At 50.9% G+C, this 18,883-nt stretch overlaps 1 protein-coding gene across 1 annotated transcript; it reads right to left on the minus strand.

The window, feature by feature from the left end:
• Positions 1-6,347: 6,347 nt before the first annotated feature.
• LOC124511866 (carbohydrate sulfotransferase 6) lies at positions 6,348-18,663 on the minus strand. Its single transcript, XM_047079257.1, has 3 exons — positions 18,544-18,663; positions 9,134-9,209; positions 6,348-8,178 (listed from the first exon to the last, which is right to left on the minus strand). Exon 3 carries the CDS (start codon positions 8,160-8,162, stop codon positions 6,975-6,977), a length of 1,188 nt encoding a protein of 395 aa, XP_046935213.1. The 5' UTR covers positions 8,163-8,178; positions 9,134-9,209; positions 18,544-18,663; the 3' UTR covers positions 6,348-6,974.
• Between the last annotated feature and the right edge of the window lie 220 nt (positions 18,664-18,883).

Raw genomic sequence — 18,883 nt, forward strand, 5'->3', positions numbered from 1 at the left:
TTGATGTGCCCTTTCTTTTAAAAAACATTATTTTAGGGGCGCCTGGGTGGCGCAGTCGGTTAAGCGTCCGACTTCAGCCAGGTCACGATCTTGCGGTCCGTGAGTTCGAGCCCCGCGTCGGGCTCTGGGCTGATGGCTCAGAGCCTGGAGCCTGTTTCCGATTCTGTGTCTCCCTCTCTCTCTGCCCCTCCCCCGTTCATGCTCTGTCTCTCTCTGTCCCAAAAATAAATAAACGTTGAAAAAAAAATTAAAAAAAAAAAAACATTCTTTTAGGGGCACCTGGGTGGCTTAGTCGGTTAAGTGTGGGCTTCGGCTCAGGTCATGATATCAGGGTTCATGAGTTCAAGCCCCACGTCAGTCTCTGCGCTGACAGCTCAGAGCCTGGAACCTGCTTCAGATTCTCTGTCTCCCTCTTTCTCTGCCCCTCCCCTGCTCACACTGTCTCTCTCTGTCTTTCAAAAATAAATAAACGTTAAATTTTTTTTTAATTTTTAATGTTTATTTTTGAGACAGAGACAGGGCAAGGCAGGCGGAGGAGCAGAGAGAGAGGGAGCCACAGAAACCAAAGCGGGCTCTAGGCTCAGCTGTCAGCACAGAGCCCAATGCAGGGCTCAGCCCCATGAACCGGGGGGATCGTTACCTCAGCCAAAGTCCAGTGCTTAACCGACTGAGCCACCCAGGCACCCCATATGTGCCCTTTCTAAGGAAGCTGAGTATGTCCTCTGGCAAAGTTAAGGAGTGATGACCGAGAAAGAGAAAGATGTGCAAAACAAGAAATCATGGATTTAACCTGGAGGGTTAGACTGACTTCTGTGCCTAAGTCCTAGCAGCCACCTCCCCAGATTAGAACAGAAAGAAGAGTGTCCTAGGAAAAATAGTGGAATTGACCTCAAGCTATGGACGAAATGGTTAAGAAGCTCAAATTGTTAATGGCAGGGTGAAGAAAGTTCCTCTTTCTTCTCTTAATGAGAAAAAAAAAAAAAAACCTGAAAGGCAATACAAAGTCCAGGAGACACAAGCCTGCAAGAAAATTAGGAAGCAACTAGATTTTTCGCTTGTTTCCTTTTTAGAACTCTACCAACCATCTCACTTGTTTCACTTACAGAGAGATGCAGAACTATAAAACTTGTAGAAGACAATGTCGAATATAGTTATGACTTCACAATAGTGAAGGAACTCTTAAACTAGATAGAAAAATCAAAGATTATAAAGGAAAGGACTGATAAATTTGTTTTAAATTAAGAACTTGTAGGGGCACCTGGGTGGCCCAGTCGGTTGGGTGTCTGACTTCAGCTCAGGTCATGATCTCACCGCTCGTGAGTTTGGGCCCGGCATCAGGCTCTGTGCTGACGGCTCGGAGCCTGGAGCCTGCTTCGGATTCTGTGTATGTCTCTCTCTCTCTGCCCCTACCCTGCTCACACTCTGTATCTCTCTCTCTCAAAAATAAATAAACATTAAAAAAAAAAAAGAACGTGTTATTCAAGCGTTATCATAAAAACAGCAAAAAGACAAACCACAAACTGGGAAAAGATATTTGCGATATTTTTGTAAGCAGCAAAGGAGTAGTATCCAGGGTCTATAAAGCACTCCTGAAACCCAGGTAAGAAAATGACAAAGGGACAAAAGAACTGAATAGGTACCTCATCAAAGAGAAAACACAAATTGCCAACAAAAATAGGAAAAGATGCTTAACCTCATTATTTATCAGTGAAACCGAAAATGAAGTCACGATGAGATCATTTATCAACCATCCAATAGCCAAAAAATTTGAAGTCTTGAGAATGCCAGTTGTTCGTGACGTCGCAGAGCAACTGAACTCCTGAGCGGTAAATTGACAACCATTTTGCAATAATGTCAAATGAAGAGTCTCACGATCCAGCAAGTTCGCTCCCAGATAAATATCCTCTAACGTTGGCACCAGGAGGCTCATGCAAGATGGTTCCTAGTAGCGTGGTAACAGCAAACAGCTGAAAACAAGCTGGACGTCCATCAAGACGAGAATGAGTTAACAAAATTGTGATATAATTTTCAATAAAATACTATTCAGTCATTGAAATAAGTTACTTAAAGCTGCAAGCAACAACATGATGAGTCTGTGGAATATAAAGTGAGGGGAAAATCGAAGTTACAGAAGAAGGCCACAGTGTGATTGACTTGATCCAGTTGAGAAACTTGCAAGACTAGCCAATACACTAAATAAGGATATTAACATAGGCAGTGCAATGATCTATTATTTAAAAAATATCTGACATGTTACATACATATATGATTATTATATGCACAGTTATTTGACTGAGGAGTACCACAGAGCGAGAGTGGCCTTGGACACCCTCCATCTCATTCCAAGGAAAAGCCAAAGTCCTCACCAAGGCCTACAAAGTCCTACATGATCTGACTCCCTCTCTCTTGCTTTCTCATCTCCTAGCTCTCTTCCTCTGGCCTCCCAGACCAGACCCACTAGCCTCTTGCTGTTCTCCCAATATGCCAAATGGGTTCCCTCCTTAGGATTTTTGTATTGTCCCTTTCCTCCTCTGGGACATTCTACCTATCATTACCCCTTAATTAACTGCCTCACTTCCTTTAAGACTTTGCTCACATGTCACTTTCTCAACAAGACCTACGCTGATCACCCTACTAAAAATTGCAACTCACCCCCCCCCATGCCCACACATTCCTAATACCGGTGATTCTTCCCTACTTTTGCACTGTTACTGCTCAGTTCATAATGTGTGTTGAACAAACAAATGGAGGTGTGGCGGACTTGAAGACTTGGATCAGAATGGCACCAGGACTGCAGGGCCAGCCAGGTTCTCCAATCTTACCCCCAAGGGAGAAAGCATGATTGGCAGAACGACCTGCCACCCCAGGAACATTCAAAGTCCACTCTGCAGTGGTTGCTTCAGTCTCTGTGTCATTGGCCAAACCCTCTCATTTCAGCAGACTCCCACTCCCTCCTGAGGCTACCAGTGTTTTTTGGTCCATTTTTTTTTTCTAAAGACTTAACATTTTTAGAGCAGTTTTAGGTTTATAACAAAATTGAGGGAGATGTACAGAGGTTTCCCATATACATCCTGCCCTCACACATTGGTAGCCTCTCCCATTATCAATATCACTCACCAGAGCGGTACATTTGTGACCAAGGATGAACCTACATGCATACGTCATAATCACCGAAAGTCTATAGTGTACCTTAGAGTTTGCTATTAGTGCTGTACATTCTACAGGTTTAGACAAATATATAATGACATATACCCATAGTTATAGTATCATGGAGAGTATTTTCATTGACCCTAAACCCTATGCCTCATCCATTCATCCCTCCCTTCCCCATGCCCAACCTCTGGCAGCCACTGATATTTTTACTGTCTTCATAGTTCTGCCTTTTCCAGAATGTCATATTAGTTGGAATCATATAGCATGCAACTTCTTCATTGGCTTTTTTCTTTTAGTAATGGGCATTTTGGTTTCCTCTGTGTCTTTTCATGGCTTGATCGCTCATTTCTTTTTATCACTGGATAATATTCCATCGGGTAGGTAAAAATGAAAATGACTGACTTACCCCTGTACAGGTGACGGGGGGGGGGGTGGTCAGTAGGAGAGGAAGGTAAGGGCATTGTCGACACCATTCCAGAGACTTTAAGTTAGTACTCCATTTTTAAAGTAATTTGGTAGTTTCACATTTAAGACACAAATGCTTCTTGGTCCAATAGTTCGACTTCTAGGAATCTGCACTATAGACACAAAAACTTGGTCACCTCCTGGGGACTTCTCTAATCTCATGAGTCTGGACCCACGAGTGAGTTTTTAATTTTGTCAAGGAAACTTGATTCCAAGGGGGATGAATCCCTGTCTTTAATCTGGCTCCTTTTCTTCATTCTATGCTTGATGAGCTCCCATTCTTCCTTCATTTATTCGAATCAGTGTTTCCTCTTCAAAGAGGTCCTCCTGACTCCCCATACTAAAGTAGGTCATCCTCTCCCCATTCTTATTATTTCTTCTTAGAGCACAATTGACATTTATGTTTGCAGGTTTATCTGCGGACCTATTTACTTTGGGTCTGTACTCCCGACGAGAGCAAGGTCTGTGACTGCTCTATCCCCTCACTATGTCTCCAGGGTCTGAACTGTCCTGACTCATTGAAACACTCAATTGGGTACTGCCTGTCCTTGTCCGGAAACCTGATCTGGGTTCACCCCCAGCCTTGCTTAGAACCAGGTACACCGGGCATACATACATTCACCCAGAGGCTTGCCCAGAGTACACTATATGCAGGGATCCAGGTCTGGGAGCCAGTCATCCCCTTTCTGGGATCTGGGGTGTACATCCAGAATGGATGAATCACAGAGCAAAGACCATTAATGGTGGCCATCCATACGGTCTGCGACCGGAGCAAGGGCAAATGAAACTTGTGTGAGGCCACTATCAGGCTGGGCTCTGAGCCATCCCAAAGCCTTCCTGGGCCCCACAAGGGATCAGTATCTCCCTATTCTTGGTCTCTGGTACCACGAACATCTTGCTCATCCCTCTTTGCCTGAACATACCACATTGTCCAGGACCATTCCTAGGCTGACACCTCCACTTGGCACTGTGATCCTTCCAGGTAGGGCCAGCAGGCTACTTTTATCCCCAGTGGCCAGCACAGGGCAGAGGACAGGGAGGGGCAGGCAGGGAGAAAAGGGGCCAATAGTAGGGGCCTCGATGCCCCAGCCCACTGCCTACCATACCCTTCAACACTCAGGTCCTTGAGATGTTTGCAGCCAAATGCCTGGATGGCGCCCTAACACCTAGAGACCTATGTCATTACCAGGGGAATGATCTGGCTCTCCAGGCTGGTAGTGGGGTCCTTTACTGCATCCCAGTTCAGTTTGTTAGAACTGTAAGCATTGAAGTCAGAAATGCGAGTTTGAGCTCTCTCCTATCTATCGAATATCCGATAGATAGATAGATAGATAGATAGAGCACGAGCAGGGGAGAGTGGCAGAGGGATACACACACACACACACACACACACACACACACACAGAATCTTAAAGAGGTTCCACTCCCAGCAGAGTCCGATGCAGGGCTTGATCCCAAGACCATGAGATCATGACCTGAAGTGAAATCAAGAGTCGGATGCACTCAACCAACCGAGCCACCCAGGCGCCCCGAGGTCTGTCCTGTATATTAAGCTATGTGACCTGAGCCTTTCAAAGTTGCAGAATCCCCATTAACAAATGTGGGGGTTTAAATACCTTCCCCGTGTTACTGTGAAGGAGCAGATGGAGGTTTTATGAGGCCTGAAGCTTCTACAGCTTGACGGCTCCTTAAGTGAGGGGTCCTGAAGCTTTAGCTTCAAGGTCAATATGTCTCTACTCCCTGCCAGAAAAGACGTGGGAAATGCCAGATTCCCTCTTGCCTGCCTGCTTTGCAGCAAGGATGAGGGTCCACAGTCAAGGTCCCATCAATCCAAGGCCATACCTGGGCAGAGAAAAAGAAGCTAGCGGCCTCCAGAACCCCTTCTGGCAAGTGAGGGCAACAGTGAGGGCAGCTCCCTTATCTCCGGAGGTGACGGGCACACAAGTTCTGGCAACTGTCAGGCCCACACCAACACTGTGCCCCAAAGTTTGTGTGCACTCAAATCTGCTGCCCTGTTCTTCCCAGAGGGTCTGTGAGCTCCGCCCCGCCCCCCTTTTCCTTTTAAACACTTACTGGGTGCTTGCTAACTCTCATTTTCATTTGCTGAGCTCAGGACTAAGCCGTCTGGACACCCAGCATCCCTTTAATAAGTCTCTGCAGCCGAAGCCAGGTATTGTGGCTTGCAGGCAGGAATGGTATTCTGCTCTCGTCTAGGGCCTGGCCTGGGAGGACCAAGGGAAGACAATCACCCCGCAGGCTTTTTCCTTCCAGTCTCCTGGCCAGATTTATCTGGTTACAGTCGCCCTGTGACCTGCCCTCCAGGCACTGATTCTGATGCCAACTTCTTGCTTTCCACATGCTCTGCCTGGCTTGCTGCCCAGGCCTCCCGAGGCCTCCCACCAGCCTCATCCAGCAGGCTCTCTAGCTGCTGCACTCTGGGCTCGGTTAGCTCATCGCTTCCTGTAGCCCGCAGCTGTGGCCCCAGCCATGGCTGCTTGGTCTTCCCTAGTGCGAGTAAAACGAGTAAAACGGGAGAATCTGCCCTTCCTTCGTAAAAGTGACAGGTCTCTGCAAGCCTCATTCACCCCTCCACCTCCCGCTGTAGCCTCAGAGCAAAACCCTCCATCCTGCCTCCACCCTCCTCATGGTGTCACCTCGGACAAGTCCCTCCAGTTTTGTGTTCTGCCCGTCAAACTTCACAGACTGTAAACTCCAGTATCGCGCAGATTCATTAATTTTTTATTTCTGTGGGTGGGACCTTTACTGTCAGGGCAGGTGATGGGGGTATGTGGGCTCCTGGGAGGATAGGGCAGAGAGAGGCTCGAGGGAGACCACAAGATAAGAGGCATCTCGTCTGATTTCTTGCTGAAAGAAACAAGCAATATAAATGCCAACAGCTCTGATAGAGTGTGGTGGTGGGACCTGGGGGCAACAAGTCTGGGGTGTCGGGGGGAGGGGCTGGACTTGAGGGGCCAGCTCACCGCAGCGCCCCCTCTAGTCCCAGGTAGGGCCGGGACCCCCTTGTCAGCTGTTGGATGATGCATCCAAAAGGAAAAGAGACTTAGGAAGAAAGCACTCCAGTAGCCGCCGAGTGGTCTGAACTTATTCGCGGTGCCCACAGGAAGCGTGGACACAGTTTTGCTTTCCGTGAAGCGTGCACCCGACGGGAGGGAACCCAGCTCCTAAGGAGGGCTCGAAGGAAAAGCAAGAAGCAAGAAAAAAGAAGCATGGAGTTTCGGGGACTCAGTCCATTCCTACTACGGAGGAAGACTCCCCAACTCCGGTCCCCTCCACTAGCAGCCTGGGCGCTGCGTGACCGGCTCCCTCCCCCGCCGCCACAGCCTGGGGGGCCTGCGCTAAGGTCGGGGGTGCGCCGCGGTGGACGACGCCCAGCTGAAGCTGCTAGTGCCGAGCGGCTGCACCAGGTCCACGGAGAGGTCGCGCTGCTCGGCCTCGGAGGCCACGGCCCGGTAGCCCAGCAGCTGCAGCGCGCCGGCGCACAGCTCCTGCACGCGGCGGATCTTGGCGAAGGGCAGCGCGTGGCGCCAGGCCTGGGAGACGTTGAGCGCGTTCCTGGATGAGGTCTTGAAGGCCTCGCGGCGGGCGCCGGGCCCGGACCCGTGCGTGCTGTTGTGGATCCAGGCCTCGAGCTGCGGCGTGAGGCTCAGGCCCGCGAAGTCGTAGAGCTCGCGGATCTCGGGCAGCGGCGCCCGCGCCAGATCCTCAAAGCGCACCAGGCGGTAGCGGCCGCGCAGGAAGGGCGGCGGCTTGCGGGTGGCGGCCTCGGCGATGCGCACGTGGCTGCGACACACCTCGCGCACCACGCGCAGGCCGGGGTCGGACTCCACCCAGGTGCCATTGGTGCCCAGCACGATGCCGTTGTCGCGCGCCAGCGCCTTGGCCGTCTGCTCGCGGGAGCGCAGCACGGCCCGCGGGTCCCGCACCAGGTGCACGATGCGCAGGTTGAGCGCGGGGTCGTTGAGCAGCGGGTAGAGCACCTGCAGGTTGAAGAAGCGCACCTCCTTGAGCACCACGTGGCTGTAGGAGCGGCAGGCCTCCTGCGCCACGCCGAAGGGCCGCCGCCCGCACAGCGGCTTGCACACCGTGTCGCTGCTGATGGCGCCGCGCGGGAAGGCGGTGCAGGCCGGCGGCGAGCACAGCGCGCGGCTCACCGCGAACTGGAAGAGGTCCGACAGGTTGCGGCGCCACGGCAGGTAGGCGTCGAACACGTCCATGTCGCACAGGAAGACGGAGCGCACCAGGTCGCGCACGGCCATGTGCAGCGCCGGCGCGCTGCCCTGCGACAGGGTGGTCCACACGTGCCACGCGGGCTCCATCAGGTAGAAGACGTCGGGGTGCTGGCTGAAGAGCTGGCCCACGAAAGACGAGCCCGAGCGCCACGAGGACAGCACCAGCACGTGCACCCGCTCTTTGCCGCCCACCGGGGACGGCGGCCTGGGCCAGGAGACCAGGAAAAGCAGGATGGCGGTCTGCGCCAGCAGGAGCACGGTCACGGCCGTGCTGGAGATGCGCGGCAGCCACATGCCGCCGGCCGGGGGCCTGCGGGAGGAGAGTGCAGCCGTTGGGGACCGCGGCCCGCTAGCCGCGCCGCAGCCCAACTCCCGCCCGGTGCTTGCAGAGAGCGGACCCCGGGTCTGGACCCCCCGACCTGTGGGGGGCTCCCTGGACTACAGCCGTCTCGTTGGGCGCTCCCCCGGCAACAGGACTTTAAGACATCGGCCATGATCTAGACCCTGCAGAGCAAAGGCCAGTTGCAGACTACTGCGGGAAATGTATGTTCGTCCTTACTTCCTCCCCTCCCCTGCCTTTCTCTCCCTCTCTCTCTCTGCCTTACTCCTCTTTCTTTCTTCCCTTCTTTCTTCCTTCCCCCTCCCTCCTTGCCTCCCTCCCTCCTTCTTTCTTTCTCTTTCTTTCTTTCTTTCCCTCTCTCTCTCTCTTTTTTAAAAACAGAATCTCCACCTTTTGCTTAAGAATTCCTTTTTGGGGGACAATTTTAGGTTATTTAGCTAAACAGCTTGATGAGTCATTTGGCTCCCTCCCCAGGTTCAGCCACTTCCTAGCCTGTGATCTCGGACAAAACACTTAATCTGCCTGTGACTCAGTTTACCCATCTGTAAAAAGGGGATTGATACTGGCACTGGAGTAATGGAATGAGCATGGGGGCAGGGCATGTAGCAAATCCCATAACATGCAACTTGCACTTTCCACACAGTGCGCGGTCTGTGTTGTTTGACTTCTTTTAAACACGCAGCTACAGCTTTTGTTATTAAAAGTAAACAAATAAATGACAGAGACAAAGAACACCAACTGTTGCCACCTGCAGGGAGTAGAGTGCTGCGGGATGCTGGGACTCCAGAGGGAAGGTACCCTTCTGGAGCTGCGTGAATGTGCAGAAGAAAGCAGTTGAGGGGGAGGTGGAACAGAACCAGGGAAGGAGGAGGTGACAGCAGTCAGGCCCTTGGCCACGGTTTGCCTCCATGCTGAGGTTACTCACGGTAGTCTAGGGCCGCTGGGAGAGCTGCCCACCTCAATCACAAATCCATGGAAGACGTCCTCGGGTTCTTCAGGGCCTGAGGAAGCAGGAGGGAGGCTGGGTCAGCGTCTCACCGGAGGAGATAACCCCGCACAGGGGGAGGGTTTTGCCTTCCCTTACTGACCGAAAGGTCCCTGCAGGTGGAACAGAGCTGCCCAGCCCCCGCCTGGAGCTGGGCACAGACCAGGGGCAGGGTACATTTTTCCAAATGGGTGCGAACGGGTGGTCTCTCCTGCTGGATGGAGAAGGGAGGGCTGGCACTGAGCCCTCTGGTGCCACTTAGCAGCTAGGAGACCTGGGGCAGATGACTTCTCCACCCAGATGAGACACCCTGAGGTCACCTACATTTGGAATCCCGGCATCTCCCAAGCCCACCTCTAGTCCCCAGCCACTCCTGGGTCCTGTGGTGGATCTTAAGAATGTCACTCTTGTCCCGCACAGTGGAAGGAACCCTGAGCCAAGCTCGCACAGCCCGAGGTCTCAAAGATAAGCTGCTTTGGAAGGAGGAGGCTGGAAGTCTCCTCCTTGCTTCCACAGTATTTGCTCCCCACTAAGCCACCCCACCCCCCCGCCATATCACCACCGGGAGAAGCTGGGTCTAAAATCGTGAGCTGATCCCACTTATCCAGAGGCTGCAGGAGTGGGTGGAGGACACCCAACGGACCTGACATCTGCTGACTCCGACGCTGTCTCCAGAGTCCCGGACAATACGCTCACTCCCGGAACATAAGGAGAGCAGCCACCTTCCTGCTCTGCACGTGTTATCTCCTCTCCTCAAAGATGTGCTTCTCCACGACAACAGGGCACAGGAGAGGAAGGGAACTCAATTTGCATTTGCTGACATACGAGTGCTAGATGCTGTTTTGACTCAATGGCCCCTTTGGTAGACATTGTGATCTCAACTTCTTAGGTGAAAGACCCAAGGCTTGGAGAGATAGTAGGGGAAGGGGGACCCCGACCCAGGACTTCCGTCTCTAAGCTCCTGGCATTTTCTGATCCCAGGCAGCCGGCCTCTCCCATATCCTGGGGGATCCCTGCAGAGCAAAGGACCCTGAGGTCTGGCCCAAACACAGCTGCCCTGGCCAGCCCAGCCCTTTTCTGGCTAGGGAGGGTCTCAACCACAGGCCGATGTACTCCAAGGAAACCAGACATTTTCTTAAGTGACTCACACAATACCAGAGCTGATATCTGATCTTATTACTGGAACTCGAGAACTAGGAAGGGGACTGACACACCCTACCCCGTGCGGGAGCCCAGGGAAGACCAGGTCCTGTGGGAGATTTCCTGATAAGGAGCCTTGTGTATAGCACACCCAGTTACCTCAGGGTTCAAAGTTAAGAACGGGTCCGAAAGGTACCAGGACAAGGACTTAATTTTCATGAGTGAATTGCATCCTCCCAACACTCCTGGAAGGTAGAAATTACCTCTTTTTTTTTTTTGTTTTAATTTCTTTTTGAGAGATTGAGAGTGTGTGAGCAGGGGAGGGGCAGAGAGGGAGAGGGAGACAGAATCCGCCACCTATGCTGTATATTTCATCGTGTCATTCCCCTGTGCAGCAACCTTCAGCTTTCCAGACTCACTTCCCATACTTCCGACCCAGCATCCTATAGGTCAGGTGACCTGGAAGCAACACTCCATGTTCCTCTCTTCTCTGCTGCGAGTGCCCATCCCGGCTTCCTCTGAAGACACCTCACCTGTGCCTCTCTCAAGCCAGGTACCACTCTGCCCTGAGTGACACTTTGCCCCCGCCTCCTTGCCACTGTGTTTTTTCACGACTGTCCGTTCCCAGGCATCAGTGTGGACGAGTGCACTAGACAGAGTTTCTTTGGGTCCACTCAGTACTTGTTCCTCCTTATTCTGCTAACAGCCTCTAGATTCTTCTCTGGGGAGCCACCCCTCACTCACACAAAGTGCACGTGGTTTGCGTGGAGCCGACCGCCCACTTCCCAGTTCGTAGGGAGTCATGTGTACCAAGCCTGGTTCATCTGTATATTCCGCACGTCATCCCCCGACCAAGCGACAGGCTCAGGAATGGACATTTGCCCCAAGTCCAATCCCAGGAGTTTTGCAGCTCTGCAGGGGAGAGGGACACTGCTTGGGTATAAAGCCAACACAGAAGAGAAGTGAGCAGAGAAAAAAAAGTCTGAGCCGTGAGCGCCTGGATCCAGCTGGGCGAGATTCACCCGTGGGCTTCTCAGTGGGGGAAAATACCCCCTTTTTTAGCCAAGCCAATGCGAGTTCGATTTCTGCCATTTACAACCAAGCATTTTGACTGGAAAGTGGGTCCCGTTGGTGGGGTGGGGTGGGGTGCGGGCCGAACCCTCAGGAAGCCTGGACAGAGCTTTTGGAGGCCCGTCACGCCGTGTTTCTTGATGAGGTGCTAAGTACCTGAGCGCGTTTGATTTGTGGAAAGTCATTAAGCTGTATTTAAAAACAATTTTTTTAATGTTTACTAATTTTTGAGAGACAGAGTGTGAGCAGAGGAGGGGCAGAGAGAGAGGGAGACACAGGATCCGAAGCAGGCTCCAGGCTCCGAGCTGTCAGCACAGAGCCCGATGCGGGGCTCAAATCACAGACCATAAGATCATGACCTGAGCTGAAGCCGGACGCTTAACCGACTGAGCCTCCCAGGCACCCCATCAAGCTGTACTTTTATGCTCTTTTCTGTATGTATGTTATATTTCATTAAAAAGTTCAGAATCCCAACTGAACAAGGCAGTAAGTGTCATGTCAGGGAATGTCCCAAAGACTAAAGAGTAGATGATATTAATAAAGATTTGCCTAACTTAAGTCAGACACTCTATGATCCAAATCCAAAGGGAGGAACTCTCCCACGTGTCCCATATTTCTTCCTGCTGAGCGTTTATTTTTAAGTTTAATTATTTATTTTGAGAGTGAGAGCACAAGCAGAAGAGGGGCAGAGAAAGAGAGAGAGAGAGAGAGAGAGAGAGAGAGAGAGTGTCCCAAGCAGGCTCTGCAGTGTCCTCCTGAGCATTTTAAAGTGGGCAGTATCTTCAGAGGTGCCTGGGTGGCTCAGTCGATTAAGTGTCTGACTTCTGCTCAGGTCATGATCTCATGGTCTGTGAGTTTGAGCTCCACGTCGGGCTCTGTGCTGACAGCTCAGAGCCTGGAGCCTGCTTCAGATTCTGTGTGTGTGTGTGTGTGTGTGTCTGTTCCTCCCCCGCTCATGCTCTGTCTCTCTCTCTCTCAAAAATAAACATTAAAAAAACATTTTTTTAAGTGACAGTATCTTCTAAATATCCCTGACTGTTTCTTGGCCTGGGAGACACAGGAAGGAGCTATTGTTCTACCTGACTTGCCAAGGGGAAACCTGAGGGCAGGACGGTGTGCCACAGGAGGGGGGTGACCTGGAGCCCAGGAATCCAGCTCTCTGGGAAACCCTCGCCTGCACCCCAGCTCTGCGTGCCCTTGACGCCGCAGCATGTCCTGTCATCAGCCCTTCCCAGCCCTGGCAACGCATCTAAGGGAGTGAAATGTAATACTAAGTACAAATCCAGGGCTCAGCTTTCTCTCAGTTTGGCATCAGCTGGAGGCCATCCCTGTTCAGGAATCCCAAAGGCTACAGAAAACAGATCCCAGATGAGGGATCAGCGGACTCTTGGCATCAAGGGCCACCCCTGGGGGGCAAGCCAGCTCTAATGGAGCCCGGGGCATCTGTTACAAAGAAGGCTGAAAAGGAGGGAAAAAGAGGAAAAAAAAGGGGGGGGGGAGGCAAGGGAGAAAAGGAGAGAGAGGAGGAAGATGAATGTTTACAGTGGGCTGGAAACACGGAGCACCCGTAAATACCATCCACTGAGGGCTTCCTATGTGCCAAGAGTTTTGTGCCCATCTTCTGATTTAATCCTTACAACAAACCTTATGCAGTGGACCTGATACCCCTCCCTGTTTTACAGATCAGGGAAGTGAAGTTTAGAAAGGTTAAGAAATTTGCCTAAAGGACCCACACAGCAGCGGAGTCAGAATTTAAGCCTTCACCACCTAACTTTAGAGCTCTTAACTACATAAGTTCAAGTGGAAAAACCACAAGTACCAACACATACGAGGATGTTAAAAATACACCAGTATGGGGCGCCTGGGTGGCTCAGTCGGTTAAGCGGCCGACTTCGGCTCAGGTCACGATCTCACGGTCCGTGAGTTCAAGCCCCGCATCGGGCTCTGTGCTGACAGCTCAGAGCCTGGAGCCTGTTTCAGATTCTGTGTCTCCCTCTCTCTGACCCTCCCCCTTTCATGCTCTGTCTCCCTCTGTCTCAAAAATAAATAAACGTTAAAAAAAATTAAAAAAAATTACACCAGTATCAAAGGACTTCATCAAGAAAATGAAAGGACAGCCCCAGATGGGAGAAAATACTCGCAAATCATATGTATGGGAGCCAGAATATATAAAGAGCTCTTACAACTCAGTAACAGAAGACACAGAAGCCAACATAAAAATGGGCAAAAGATTTGAGTAGACATTTCTCCAAAGATATACAAATTACCTACAAGCGCATGAAAAGATGCTTGATATTTTGTCGCTTGGGAAATGGCAATCAGAACTACAATGAGATATCACCCCCCATCCACTAGGATGGCTAGAACCAAAAAGGTAGATCAGCAGCATTAGTGAGAAGGTGGGGAAGCCGTGGACACCGCTGGGGGGTGCAAAGTGGTACAGGTGTTGCAGGAAACAGGCAGTTCCTGGAGAGGTTAAACACAGGGTTACCACGTGGTGCAGAGACGCCACTGTAAAAAATATATATATCCAGGGGTGCCTGGGTGGCTCAGGTGGTTGAGCATCTGAGTCTTTATTTCGACTCAGGTCACGATCTCATGGTTTGTGGGATCGAGCCCTGCACCAGTGAGGAGCCCGCTTGGGATTCTCAATCTCTCTCTCTCTGTCCTTCCCCTGCCTGCAATGTCTCTCCAAAAATAAATAAATAAACATTTAAATAAAATAAAATACGTATCCAAGAAGACTGAAAACACATGTCCACACAAAAATGTGCTCATCACCTTTCATAGCAGCATTATTCATAATGGCCCCAAAGTGGAAACATCCCAAATACCTATCAACTGATAAACGGATAAACAAAATGTGTGGTACATCTGTACACAGCTTCCCCTTGGTGAATGTGGAAGTTGGGGCATCAACCTCTACATAGTCCAAAATCCATGTGCAACTTTTTTTAAGTAGTGTTACACCCAGCAAGGACCCCAACATGGGGCTTGAACTCACAAGCCCGAGGTCAAGACCGCAGCTGACATCAAGAGCTGGATGCTTAACCGACTGAGCCACCCAGGTGCCACCCCCCACCCCCACCCCCACCCCCATGTGTAACTTCTGGCTCCCGGAAAACTTAGCTACAAACAACCTACTGCTGACTGGAAGCCTTAACACGAACAGTCACCTATTTTGCATATTATATGCATTAAAGTAAGCTAGAGAAAAGAAAATGCTACTGAGAAAATCTTAAGGAAGAGAAATACATTTATACTACCAGTGTTTACTGAAAAAAATCTGCATGTAAGTGGACTCACACAGTTTAAACCCACGTTCAAGAGTCAACTGTAATTGAGTGTTATCTGGCAATAAAAAGGAATAAAGTTTTTTTTTTTTAACGTTTATTTATTTTTGAGAGAGAGACACACACAGAGTGTGAGTGGGGGAGGAGCAGGGAGAGAGGGAGGCACAGAATCCCAAGCAGGATCCAGGCTCTGAACAGCCAGCACAGAGCCAGACGCGGGGGCTGAAACCTATGAACCATGAGATCATGACCCGAGCCGAACTGGGACGCTTAACCGATTGAGCCACCCGGGCACCCCAGGAATGAAATATTGATACATGCGACAACATGGATAAACCCCGAGGTGATTAACACACAACATGTGTATACTGTTGCATCAGTGAATTGTGCACCGTAAAAGGGTGAACTTTAGGGTACGTGAATTGTATCTCAATAGAGCTTTTATTAAAAAAATACACAAAAATGCACAGAAAGAAAGTTGGAACAATGTGTGCTGAATAGTAGTTACCCTTCTATGGCCAGATAACAAGTAATTTTTTTCTTGTTAGTGCTTTTGCTGCGTTTTCCAGGTGGTCTACGACAGACTTGTATTACTTTGGTAATCGTAAACTCATAAACTTGGTTAAAGGAGGCATGGGCACGGGTGGAGCTTGCCTGCTCCAGCTTTCGCTGCAGGACGGGGCGTGCGGCAGATCAGTCCCCTGGCTGACCCGAGTACCAGCTGGCCAGAGTAGGACAGGGGCAAGGACGGAGAACTACCTCCCAGAGGCTGCAAGGAGTGAAGATCCCTAAGCCCACCCTCAGCCTCAGGGCTGTGGACTGGGTCAGGCTGTGGCAGGAGACATTCCTGGCCCCAAGCCCTGGCCACATCTGCTCTCTGCCAGCCCTAATGAGCAGCTTCGTGGCATCAGCCAGAGGCAAGGAAGCTGGAGTCACACAGCCCAGATGCTGCTGGAGGAAACAGGTTTGCCGGCAGGAATCTATTGGGAAATGAAATCAAATTGTCTGGGAAAGGAGCCTCAAGTCCCCCTGGCTCAGAGCCACCCCAGGGGGCATTTCAGAGCAGATGAGCAGGTAACACCTAACACCTTTCTCTGGCTCTGAACTTTGGGGATCCTCAAAATGCATTTTGCGCTGGACCTAATCATAGAACCTTACAGCCGGGGAGACCTGAAGTCTGGGGACTCCCACCTCTTTTCTGAAATAACTCATGCAGAGGAGGGCGGGTAGGGAATGCACCTTGAGAACATTCTCCTGTGTTCCCCCAGGTGTTGACAGAGCCCTCTTATTACAGGGACAATCTGGAAAGTTCTCTGGCTTATTTTTTTTTTAACATTTTATTTTGATTGATTTGTTATTTTTGAAAAGCAAATCATTCTTAGAATTCAATCACATAAGAAAAAAAAAAAAGGAAAGGGCTGTTTTAGAAGAAAACTACTCAAAACATGGAGTAGCCAAATGCAGTGTGTAGATGTTGTTTGGATTCTGATTCAAACAAGCCAAGTGCAAGAAGATATCTTTGAGGCAATGAGAGAAATTTCACCTTGCCTGAGTATTAGGCGATACTGAGAAATCACCGTTAATGCTACTATCACTGTGCAGAATACTCTTGTTCACGCATTTCTGTACCTATGTCCCCTTACTAGACCAGAAGCAGGATTCTGTCTCATGACAGGGAGCAGTGCTGGCACAGTGGCTGATGAACTCCATTTGATCATTTATTGGGTGACCTTGACAAGATACTTAATCTCTCTGTGCCTATTGTTGTTGTTGAATCTGTAAGACGGGGGAAATTCACCTGGCTGGCTGGTTCAGTGGGTAGAGCATGCGACTTGATCTCAGGGTCATGAGTTCAAGCCCCATGTTGGGCCTAGAGCTTACTTTAAAAGGTTTTTGTTTATTTTGCTTTAGAGAGAGAGAGAGAGGGGCGCCTGGGTGGCGCAGTCGGTTAAGCGTCCGACTTCAGCCAGGTCACGATCTCGCGGTCTGTGAGTTCGAGCCCCGCGTCAGGCTCTGGGCTGATGGCTCGGAGCCTGTTTCCGATTCTGTGTCTGCCTCTCTCTCTGCCCCTCCCCCGTTCATGCTCTGTCTCTCTCTGTCCCAAAAATAAATAAACGTTGAAAAAAAAAGTTTTAGAGAGAGAGAGAGAGAGAGCAAGCAAGAGAGCATGCATGAGCGGGGGAGAGTGACAGAGGCGGAGAGAGAGAAAATGAGAATCTTAAGCAGGCTCCATGCTGGGCTCTAGCCCATAGCCCTGGGATCATGACCTGAGCCAAAATCAAGAATCTGATGATCAACTGGCTGAACCATCCAGACGCCCCTAGAGCTCACTTAAAAAAAGAAAAAAAATGGGAGTGCTGGGTGGCTCAGTCAGTTAAGTATCCAACTTTGGCTCAGGTCATGATCTCACAGTTCTTGAGTTTGAGCCCTACATCTGGGCTCTGTGCTGACAGCTCAGAGCCTGGAGCCTGCTTGAGATTCTGTGTCTCCCTCTTTCTGTGCCCCTCCCCAGCTCGCGCTCCATCTCTCTGTCTCTCTTTCTCTCTCTCTCTCTCTGTCAAAAATAAATTAAGCATTAAAAAAGCAAAACTCAGGGAGCTTGGGTGGCTCAGTAGCTTAAGCATCCAACTTCGGCTCAGGTCATGATCTCATGAGTTTGTGAGTTCAAGCGCAGCAATGGGGGTCTGTGGGGACAGCTCGGAGCCTGGAGCCTGCTTCAGATTCTGTGTCTCCCTCTCTCTCTGCCCCTCCCCCACTTGCATATTCTCTCTCTCTCTCTCTCTCTCTCTCTCAAGAATAAACATTAAATTTTTTAAATAAAATAAAAATAAATGGGGGAAATAATATAACCCAAGTCAGGGCTCGATGTGAAAAGTGAATGAGTTAATATTTATAAAGAACTTAGAACAAGGTCTGTCACACAGTACACTAGTATTTGCTCAGAAATCTTCCAAATCCTGGGTGACAACTATATTCTACGAATCCGAGCGAAAGCCTTTTCATAAGGAAAACTCAAGGACAACAGTCTGATCTGGTTCAGGTGACCCTGGGAACAGAATGTGGCAAGCCCAGGCAGGGTCAGAACATGTACTGCAAAACAATGGTGAATAGTGGCTACAAGACTGGCTTCTGAAAGCCGGACTGGGTTCAAATTCTGCCTCTGCACCAGTGAGGTGTGTGACTTGGGGCAGGGCACTCCTAACGTCTGGGCGCTTCCTCCTCTGGCTCCTTTGCAAAGGACACCGCGACAGCCCCTACCACACGCGATGGAGAGGAGTGGATGGAACTGTAGAGCCCTCAACACAGCCAACCCTTAGCGGGCTGAAGCAGCCACACACTATTCTCATTACCTCTGGTACTTGGCAACTCACACTGGGCCTCAGGGAAGCCAAGTCCTTTCTGCTCTCTAGGCCTCAGTCTTCCCATCCTCATGCCTCCGGCGCAAGAGGGTACAGAAAAGAGAGTTAACATTGGCCGGGCACCTCCGCTGAGGCCAAGATCCAGCAGCCCCAACAGAGGCCGCCAGGCTCCAAGGTCAGCTGCATATGGTTCTCAATTCACTCACCAAGCTGCTTTTTCTCAAAAGAGTTCCGTGGAAAAAGCTTTCTGGATTAAAGCCCTTGGCAACTCCCGTTTTAAGAGATTAGGGATCCCCAGTAGCGATCTCCGGTGCAGCTGAAGCCCCGGGAAGACACCGTGAAACCAGCGCCTGGGGCTGCAATGCCCTCTCCACCTTCGGTTAGAACCACCACCCTCAGCTCTTCTCCCCAGACCCGACTCCTCGGCTGCAAGATCAATGCCCCGGTTTGGGGGCATCCTGCGCGGAGACAGGCCGAACCAACGTACCCCGAAGCTGGCGTCCCTGCCCGAGCTGGCGCGGCGGGAGGCGGACACCTCTCTCCTGAGGCTCGGCAGGGGCTCCTTGACCTCGCCTCTTCCCAGTTCCAGTCCACGGCCGGCTGTGTCTTCACCGGGAGACTCCTCGGGAGCTGATGTGCCCCGCAGGCTCCCAAGGCTCTTAAGGGGCACGCAGTGACCCCGGGGAGAAGGCTCCGAAAGGCATGGGCGCGGGGGCAGCAGATGCCTCGATATTGGAGGCACCTGGCGAGCTCAGGCGGGGGGAAGCTGGAAACGGGGCAGGCGTGTCCTGGAAACGGAGGGGCGTCGTAAGAACGGGGGGGTGTGC

Source organism: Lynx rufus, unplaced genomic scaffold (assembly GCF_022079265.1).
Source record: "Lynx rufus isolate CCGP_SWC_20201006 ecotype Redwood Valley unplaced genomic scaffold, mLynRuf1.p SCAF_16, whole genome shotgun sequence".
In the NCBI taxonomy this organism is placed as follows: Eukaryota; Metazoa; Chordata; class Mammalia; order Carnivora; family Felidae; genus Lynx; species Lynx rufus.